General features: G+C 39.5%; 1 protein-coding gene across 2 annotated transcripts in view; it reads left to right on the top strand.

Annotated features, from left to right (window-relative positions):
- The window catches only part of LOC107035934 (muscarinic acetylcholine receptor DM1), a 17,259-nt gene extending 7,741 nt beyond the window's left edge, over window positions 1-9,518 (top strand). Inside the window, exons 3-5 of one of the 2 annotated variants that reach the window (XM_015253595.1) lie at window positions 3,709-4,109; window positions 5,417-5,668; window positions 7,805-9,518. In XM_015253595.1, coding sequence (XP_015109081.1) covers window positions 3,709-4,109; window positions 5,417-5,668; window positions 7,805-8,344 — 1,193 coding nt within the window. In that variant the 3' untranslated portion in view covers window positions 8,345-9,518. Of the gene's footprint in view, window positions 1-3,708; window positions 4,110-5,413; window positions 5,669-7,804 lie in introns of both variants that reach the window. The other variant, XM_015253594.1, reaches the window with a different exon arrangement.
- The last annotated feature ends 833 nt before the right edge of the window (window positions 9,519-10,351 follow it).

Here is a 10,351-nt window from a genome sequence, read left to right as displayed (position 1 = left end):
ACACACACACACACACACACACACACACATATTCAATAGTGTGGCAGTAGTGATAACATTGAATACCAGAAGCCGTTGTTCTCGCCTGTTGTTGGAGGCATAAAATGAAGTTTAAAAAAAAATATAAAAGAGGGAGAAAGAGAGAGGAGAGAGAGAGAAGGAAAAAAACATTGATGAGTAAAGCACACGTGTTGAGGCAAAACGGTTTTGCATCTATTGTTTTGCACACAAATCCGCATTACAAGATAATGGCAATGACGACCCACATACGTCACATACGTCAAACCAACTAGGCTTTAGATGCCTGATGGTTTATGTTTAGAGTTTATAAATGAAAATGTTAAGTCTGTGGGCGAGACATTATTAGACTTGTTGCGAATAGGGGTGGGTTAGGGGGGCGAAGGGGGAGAGGGGGTGGGAGGTAGGGGGAGGGGAATGAAATTGAATTTGTATAAATGAGGTTCGATCAGAAGTTCTTCTTTTAATGAAGAAGTTGTGGGTTTCTATGGGGGGAAATTAGTACACAGGGGGGCGGGGCGGGATAGGGGAAGGGGGCAGGGGGAGGGGTGGGTTTATAAGTTGAGGATAAATAGTGGTTACGGGCTGGAGTGACACCTGTTGCGAATGTAAAAGGGGAAAATCTATCGACTTATCGACATTAGGGGGGACAATGGAGGGAAATGGAATGAAGAGGTTTGCTAGGGCGAGGGGGATAGGGGGTTATGGATTTTTGTAGGGCGGTAGGGGGCCGCGAGGGGAGGGATTTGTTTGAGTGAATTGAGATTTGGAGACGAATTTTTGAGAGGTGTTTTGAGCTGCTTGTGATTTCTAGGGGAGTTTTGAGGGTTAGGGGGGATTTTTTGGGTTTGCGAAGAGTGAAATTCTGGGGTTCGAAGGTCTTCGGGGGTTTCATGGAAATTTTCAAGGGGTTTTCATTTGGCGGGACAATAGGGGGTGATGGAATAAAGAGGTTTTCTAGGGGCGAGGGGGATTGGGGGGTTATGGATTCTTGTGGGGGCGGGAGGAAAGGGAGTTGCTTGAAGGAATTGTGATTCGGAGACGAATTTTTTATGTTTCGAGTTGTTTTGAACTTCTGGTATTGTTAGTGATTTCTAGGGGAATTTTGAGGGTTGGGGTGAAGGGGAAGGGTGGGAGAAGATTTTTCTCGTTTTGCGAAGGATAGAATTCTGGAGGTTGAAGGTGTTCGGAGGTTGATTGAAATTTTCTAGGGGTTTTCATTAGGATAGGGGGACGAATTTTGGAGTTGTTTTGAGCTGCAGGTATTTGCAGTAATTTTTAGGGGAGTTCTGAGGGTTAGGGGTGAAGGGGAGGGGTGGGAGAAGGTTGTTGTTGGTTTTGCAATGGGTAGAATTCTGGGGGTTGAAGGTCTTCGGGGGTTTGATTGAACTTTTCAATAGGTTTTCAAAGAATTCTAGGGGTTTTAAGGATTTTCAGGCTAGGGGGTTGTAAAAGGGACAAGGAAACCGCCGATAATTGATGCTTTTTATTTTAGTTTAAATGAATTCTTAAAGATTCGGTGAGTTCCTAGGGATTCTTAGAGAAGTTTCAGGACTTCCTTGGGCTAGGAGTTTGAGAGAGGGATAATAGAACGTTCTGAGAGAATTTTAGAGGCGGACATATTTTTAATTCATTTTGATTCGAATTTATAGTTTCGATTTTTTTTTCTAATTAAAGACTAAGATTTTCAAAACTGTAGAGTCTTCCCCTTTTTGTTTTGAGAAATTCTATTTAGGGGTTTCCCTAGAATTATCATCGCTTTTTAGCAATTTCTTCTAGGAACGTAATCCACTTTTATTAGTGTTTCGGTGTCTCTGTGGTTTTTCTAAAGTTGATTTTTTTGAGTTTTCGGGAATTCTAGGGGCCATGCTAGAAGTCCCATCGATTGTCAGAATTTCCTCTTAGAAATGGAATTCATTTCGATGAGAATTTTCACATCTCAATGGTTTCCTCGAAATTCGCCACTTCAATATTCACTGAATTCTAGGAGTTCCCCTAGAATTAGGATTGACTCGCCTTAATCTCTCCTCAGAGCGCCGAATTCAGTGAAAATTTCCTGCTGCTTCAATCCCACAAAAAAATATTTTCAATCCAATCTCATCGCTTGAATTTCATGTTAACCCCTTAAACCATCTGTCGGAGTGAAAACCAACTTTTTTAGATTTTCCTCCACGTGAAACTTGAGTTCATTATCTCTAATGTTTACTTCATTCTTTTCCCCTCTCTCACTTTCTACATTTAGATATTTCTCTTGATGTACTTTGAACCACTCATAGCTGTTCATTTGGCACACTTGTATCTTAGTGTACCTCCCTCAAACTGCGATGCTAAGTGTCCGGAAAAAGCATTGCTCCAGGGCTCTGTGGGATAGATGTAGTGTACTACTGTTTGTGATGAAGTGGAGATGCATTTTTTCCAACAATTCTCTCCCCTTTTTTCTGCCTTTTTTTCGAGAGTTGGACTAGAGTTCTGAGCGGAGGTGTCTGAGTGGAGGGGATGATACCACCGCCTGCACTTGGTTCAAGTGCGAGAGTCATTCACGCCAGGCAAATTTCCTCATTCATCCAATTTTGAAATTTTTCTGTTGATAAAAAAAAATTAATTTTGAAAAAAATTGGAGAACGGAGTGAGAGGGAGTGACGAAATAGGGTGGATGCTAATGGCAGGAAAAATAGAACAGTGAAAAACCCTATATCTTGAGTATTGCGGTGACACATCAGCTACGGCCACTTGACCATCTTGAAATTTTGCGAGGCTCCATTTTATTTATTAATGAATTTGAATGATTTTTAAGATTCACTTTGAAATTGTCTGCAGTGCGATTTATGAAGTAATGGATTATTTCTGTGTTGGAGCTAATGTGGAGGGAGGTAATAGGGCTGCCATAGTAGGCATTATTAATAACGCGGAGATATTTGTTTAGAGTAACTTGGAATTTGGCGATATGGGTGGAGGCTGCATTATGCCAGGCGGGGCAGCCATACGTTATTACCGGCCTGACTAATGCCTTATACGATTTGAGTTTGGCTTGTATCGACAGGGATTTCTTTTCAAATAGGTAGTAGAGCCTAGCCATGACGGCTTTCGCTTTTTTCATTCGCGATGTTAATGTGCGTGATACATGAGAGCTTTTTGTGAAGTGTAACTCCCAGGCATTTCGTCTGTCTTCGAAATGTTTATGTGAGATTCAGTGAAGGATAGAAGGGTTTTGTAACGTAAAACACTCGGAATTAGCGTATATATCGAATTGAATTTATTCACAGCGAAAGTAACTTTGGTTTACACCATGAGAGCTGGAACGAGAGTGAGCTCCCGCAACAATGGTATTAGATCATCCGATCGAGGATGTCCGAATTATTACGAATCGTCGCGAGGATGTCTTGCGACAAGGACAGCGATATATCGGCGACACGTGTCACGGTACGAAATTCGGTTGCTAAGCCGAGCTCGAAAACAATACATTGAAATGGTGTGAAATAAATATAAATGTAGCTTCGCCACAGTTTATATCATTATTCTTTGATCCTTGTGGCTCGTATAGACACTTAGAGGCGAAGGGCATGATGAATTCGATTCTTGCCACATTTTAGACCTCTATCTCTTCAATTTAAAAAATTATAATTTGGAATTTTTTATTCGTGACGCTTGTTGTCCTTAATTAATGATCGGTGTTGATGATGTTTGTTGCAGCTGGTGCCTGGGGAATATCAATCCTCCTCTGGCCCCCCTGGATCTACGCTTGGCCGTACATCGAGGGCGAGAGAACAGTGCCAAACGACGAGTGTTACATACAATTTATCGAAACAAATCACTACATAACATTTGGCACAGCAATAGCAGCATTTTACGTTCCCGTAAGCGTTATGATGCTACTTTATTGGCGAATATGGAGAGAGACGGAAAAACGAATAAAAGACTTGAAGGAGTTGCAGGAGGGTAAACAGGATGCTAGTAAACGAAGTAATTCCAGTGATGAGGCGCTGGATATGGAGGGATGTAGGAGAGGGAGAAGTGCATCGAGCACTGGCCATGATGACGTTAATTCATCGAATTTCGCTAGTTCGTATTTGGATAGACGATATCCCGATACTGTAAGTCATTTTCACATCCATCAAATTCAGAATAATTGAGTCGTGCGGAGACCAGTTGATCCCCCTTTCTTCCATTTTTCAATAATTTTTTTTTCATAAAAAAATTATTGAAAAATGATGAATTTGAAGTACCCGGAGGACTTGGAATGACGTCACAACTCTGGTCCGTCAACGCCAACTGCCGAATTTGCGTCTTCAGAAATTAAGAGATTTTGTATGAAAAGTTGAAATAATGACAAAAGTTTGAAAAAATTATAGGAGAAATGTCTAAGTACACAACATCATTGGGAATTTTTTCATATTTTTTCTAGGTCTCGGTCTTGAGAAAAAAAATGATCAAATTTGGATGATTTTGTAATGCCTCCAGCTATAAGGTGGAGAGTAACCTCACTCTCAATCAGAGAAATTTTCATATCTCCCAAAAAAATAATGAACTATTGAAAAAAAAACTAGTGGGTGATGAATCAAATCTTGCTTGAAAGTACGTACAATTTCCAGAATTTTTCTAGATTTCATAAGAAAGTTATTTGAAAAAATGATACGGGAAATTATGAGTTTCGGGGCAAATTCTATCCATTGAGGCTCACGTGTGGCAATGACGCCATCACCGTGAGTGGCGCGCAATTCGAATGTCAATATAATCACTGGAGCATCATGGGAGAGGTATAGGTTAGACCATGGAACTGAGAGAGAGAAAACACTCCGCAGGTTTACCAACTCTAAATAACCATAGGAATGATGCGTGCGGGATTGCCATGTCTCTGATGCATTTTAATATTGTTTCAATAATTAGCAAAACATCCAATAAAAATAATTTGACACTCGTAAGTGATGGGAAAAAAATCAATCCGACAAAAAAAATTAATATTCCAGAAATGTTCAAATGCACACTGAAATAGTCACTTGAAAATTGAAAATTTTCGTGTTTAGGGATTGAATCAGGGCTCGAGAACAATGCGACTGCCATTTTATTCTGCTCACCAGAGCCCAAGTAGCGCCTCGTAGTGAGTCAATTCCAAAGCATAGGGAGTTGTGACGTCATCATCCCCTCCCTAGACAATTTTTTGATAATTTTTATAAAATCAACGAAACGATAAACTTGGAGAATTAAAACAAAAATGTACTTGAAAAATGTAAAAATGACAACGGATGTTACATCGTCGAAAGTTCCATTCCGCCCCGCAATATTTAATGATCGTCCGCGATCGATGGAATTACATTCCCTTTGGTGCGGCAAACCCCTCCATAAAAATCCCCCCCAAACCGCTGGATCAAATACTAATGAGAGTTGTAATTGATTCAAGAAGAACAGACCGATGTCCTGGTCATCCCTGAAAATGTGGTGCATAGCGTGGTGGCACAGTGGCCGTGAGGACGATGACGATGAGGACGATATAACAGCAACTGATGTACCGAGTAAAACAATCTATCCCGGCGATGAGACACTCACACCTGTATCAGCTGAGACACCATTCAACAGTACCATTTCACGTCCCTCATTAACTGGTATACAATCGAGTGAGAGCAGCCAAGTTCGGAAGAATATGTCTGCTGATCCGGTAATTGAAATTTTTTACGCTATTTTTAACGATAAGTGACACTTGTTGGGAGGTGCAACAAGTGAATCAAGTCGGAGGATCGTGAAACCAATTTCATTGGTCAGCCGGGAAAATTTCCGCTGAAAAACTCTTATTGATGATTCGTTTTGCTCCTGTACTTCAGGAGTTACGCCGGACGAAAGGTTTGGAATTGTGAACGGACCTTTTGCGTCCTAGGCCGTGAAATTGACAATTGCGAACTAGCGTCCGTAAAATAATACTTTTCGTAGGAGTAGGGAAAAAAATTTTTTTTCTTCAAACGTTGCATAAAGTATTTTTATGTTACTAGGCCCGATAAACCGCGATTTTGGGGTCCGTGACATAAAATAGTTTACATTATACAGAAATTACTTTGTGGGCCTAATGATGAAATCTACTATTTTCGGGTTCCAACACATATTTTGCGGTCTAGGTCGAAAAATATTCGTTTTTTACACCAGTCCGTAAAGTACTATTTTACAGGCTCAAACCTCTGAGCCCATACTCTATAACCACACTCCCTGGAAATCTGATTGAGGACGTGAAAAAAAATGAAACTAGTGCAAGTCCGTAAAACTGAAGTTTACGGCCTAGGGCGTAAAAATACGATCTTGGAGCTAGAGTACCTAGAATGATCATATAAGGAAGCAAAACATTTTTTCCCAATACTGCATAAAGTACCGCATAAAATTACCTTTTCACGTAATTTTTTGGATTCTAAGCCATATTTTGTGGCTTCGGCCGCAAAAAGTTCATTTTCAAAATCTGTCCGTATAATACTATTTTATGGACTCAAATCTCTAAACCCATATTTTTACGACCAACTCCCTGAAAAACTGTCTTGGGAACTGAAGAAAGAATGGAATTTGTCCAAGTTCGTAAAGCTGAATTTTTCGGCCTAGGTCGAAACCATTATCCTGTAGATTTGTCCATAAAGCACCATTTTATAGACTTAAGTCGGAAGAGCAGGATTTTCTGGCCACAGTTTGGATAATTAGGCTGCAAAAGGAGTAGTTACGGAATGATAATTCCAGTCCGTAAAGTACAATTTTACGGCCTAGGCCTCAAAATTCCACTTTACAAAAATATCGTAAAAATATCATCATCATAAAGCCAAAAACAACTTTTCTGGCGAGTATGAAGTTTGCACTCATGTGAGTCCGTGAGTCCGTAAAAACGACATTTTATAGATAGTGTGATGAAACAGCTATTTTAATCACAAGGCCGGAAAAAACTTTTCTAACGAGTGTGAGTGTTTCAGATCGAGACGAACCCGAGGAATGCAATCACGCGAGTAGAAAAAGTTATTTTCGGCCGAGTGACGAACAAAAGTTTTCTTCACACTGTCCGTCAATATGATTTTACGGAACAGCGTCACAAAACGATATTTTACGGACAGTGTTATGGAATAGCTATTTTCGTCACAAGGTCGAAAAAAACGTTTCTCACGAGTGTGAGGGTTGCAGGCCAAGGCGAAGCCGAGGAATGCAATCACACGAGTCAGAACAAGTTACGAAGTGTTCGTAAAATAACATTTTACGGACAGTGTGATGAAGACAAAATGCTCTCAAACCTTCCAAATTAGGTTTGCACTCATGCGAGTCCGTGAGTCCGTAAAAACGACATTTTATAGATAGTGTGATGAAACAGCTATTTTCATTACAAGGCCGAAAAAAACTTTTCTGACGAGTGTGAGTGTTGCAGATCGAGACGAACCCGAGGAATGCAATCACGCGAGTAGAAAAAGTTATTTTCGGCCGAGTGACGAACAAAAGTTTTCTTCACACTGTCCATGAATATGATTTTACGGAACAGTGTCACAAAACGATATTTTACGGACAATGTGATGGAATAGCTATTTTCGTCACAAGGTCGAAAAAAACGTTTCTCACGAGTGTGAGGGTTGCAGGCCGAGGTGAAGCCGAGGAATGCAATCACACGAGTCAAACAAGTTACAAATTGTCCGTAAAATAACATTTTACGGACAGTGTGATGAAAATTAAATTCTCTCAAACCTTCCAAAGTATCGGAGTAAAATAGATCGTCCTATTGAGTTATCAGCCTGTAAATTTTCCTGACCACCGTGAAAGCGCATTCTCATCCCTCTCTAATTTCCAGGTATACACAATTGTGATAAAGCTTCCACCCTCATCCGCCCCCAGCATAACGATGTACGAGAACCTGATCTCCCTCCAGGACCATCACAAACCCCTGGAGACGCGGAGTGTGATCGGCGACGACGACAGGCCACAACCCGGTCGTATCGATTCCGTATCAACAATGGTCGATGTTCGTTTACCCCTTACAATCAGACCAGTTCAAAAAAGTGTCACCTGCACAAATGTCAAGCCACCCCCGAAGAAGAAAAAACGTACGCAGGACAAGAAAGCAGCCAAAATACTGTCCGCTATTCTAGCGGCATTCGTTATAACATGGACACCGTACAACATACTAGTCCTGCTCAAACCATTAACAAGGGCCTGTATCATACAGATACCTAATGAACTCTGGTCTTTTTTCTACTACTTGTGCTATATCAATAGCACTATTAATCCTCTGTGCTATGCACTATGCAATGCCAACTTCAGAAGAACATACTGGAGAATTCTACAGTGCAAATGGCGGAGAAATGCCGCCAGGGCTTATTGTCCACCATGAAGTAATAACGGTTAAGTTACGTTTAAGTGCGACTTCTTTTTTAAAACGGGATCCTTCACGCATTTCAACGATTCATCGAGACTGGGGAGAAACAGAGAGTTGGGACTATTCGCAATCGATAGCCAGGAAAATTTCCGATTAAATGAGTACCAACATCGCTTATTTTCGAGTTATCGATCATTCTGGATCATTGAGATCGATGGAGATCTATAATCGATTGAAACTCTTCGAGAGAGATCGAGAGGTGGAACTAGTCTCAATCGATAGCCAAAGACACTCCCAGTGAAAAGCATACCATCATCGTCCATTTCCATGTCGCAAATCGTCATAGATCACGTAGATCTTTAAGTATCGATTATAGATCCCAATTAGTTTTTTGCGATTTTCTCGAAGAGTTGTGGATCAAAATAGGTGTTCAGACAGTATTTTCCATCGGAAATTTCCCGCTCTTTCGAATGAGAGCACCTTCATCTCTCTCCGTTCTCAAAATAATCGCGAAAAAAACATAAAAAAAGAGATTCTTCCTCAGAATAATGACAAAAATGGACGGAAAAATCCATTCGATGAACATTTCCACATAACAATATGTGTTCTACACCCCCTTCCTCTTTCCGAAGGATCTCTCTTCACTTCATCGTCGACTGGTATCGACTCAATAATTTTCCGTTAATTAATTCATCAATTAAACAAATAATATTTTCTCAAGAGCCATTGTCCGGGACAATGGGCTCCAGTGATCATCAATTTTTTACTCTCTAATTAAAACTTAAAAAAAAAGTATTAAAACACAATGTCTTCAGCCCATCCCCTGCCCCCCGGACTAATCTACTTAAATGTGCAATAGTTGTCTCATTAATTTAATGACTCTTTTTTTAAAAAATAAAATGATTAATAAAACTCAATGAGTAAAAATAAAATGCAAACAAATTCATGATAACGCCTGTCCCCTCGTTATTACAATAAAATAACACAATGAGAACATAATGCATGGATCATCATTAAAATATTAAATCGACAATGTTAATGGGGATAAAATGTTTTCAACGTGAAAAAACAAAACATAAGAACAAAGAGATACTGCCATGGACATTTTTTGTTCTCGGATCTGTACCTTTATTTTTTAATTATGAAGGGTATTTTTCTCTCTGGAGGTGGAGAAAAAACTTTTTGAGGAATGGGCATGGGGGGGGGGAGGGGGAGGGTGAATGTGGTTTTATGGAGTTTGCAAAGTGCATGAATCCCTCTGGGGACGGAATAATAATAATGGGTTGGGGGGGAGGGGAAAGTAATTTAATTATGGATTTTGTGGTCAAGGGATGAATTGTTGGGGCTTTAGGAGAGTAAGAGCTTCCGGGAAAATGTCCGGAGAGTTGAGAATCTCGAATTTGCTGAGTATAGGGAGTAAATATATTATTCTACTTTTTGTAAATTCATAATTTTTTAGTTAACTGTTTTTCACTTTTTGTTTTTATAGACAAACCACAAAATCCATAATTACAGGGTAAAATCGTGGAATCGATTCATCAGATCCAAAAATAATTTTAAAAACCATTAACATTAATGGTCGCAACGACAAAAATTTCATTGTATATTGACTAAAAAAACCCGTAGCGAATGATGTAAAACTGTAAATGAATGTTCTAAATGTAAAACGTGATTTTTTGCAGGAGTAAGGAATAAAAAGAAATATAGAAGGTAAATAAATTGGGATCTGGGGTGAGGGAGTGTGGTGGTAATTAATACATTAAGAAAAAGAGCATGAAACATGGAGTAGACTCAGTGGAGTAGAAGAAAAAACTAAAAATAAAGATGAGAATAAAATAATTAATGAAAATTAACAAATTAAAAGACAAAGTAATTAAAAGTGTTTTTTGAAGGATGTGATTTTGTAGGAATCGAAAAAAAACTACAAAAAAAATCGATTGCTTCCGTACTGAATAACATTCTAATTATACGTGCCAAACAAAGCTTTAAAGATGAAAAAAAGAAATTATGAAAAAAATATCG

The sequence above is a fragment of the Diachasma alloeum genome, unplaced genomic scaffold, assembly GCF_001412515.2.
Source record: "Diachasma alloeum isolate Michigan unplaced genomic scaffold, Dall2.0 Dall_scaffold_00202, whole genome shotgun sequence".
NCBI classification, from domain to species: domain Eukaryota; kingdom Metazoa; phylum Arthropoda; class Insecta; order Hymenoptera; family Braconidae; genus Diachasma; species Diachasma alloeum.
This window is presented reverse-complemented; position numbering and strand designations above follow the sequence as displayed.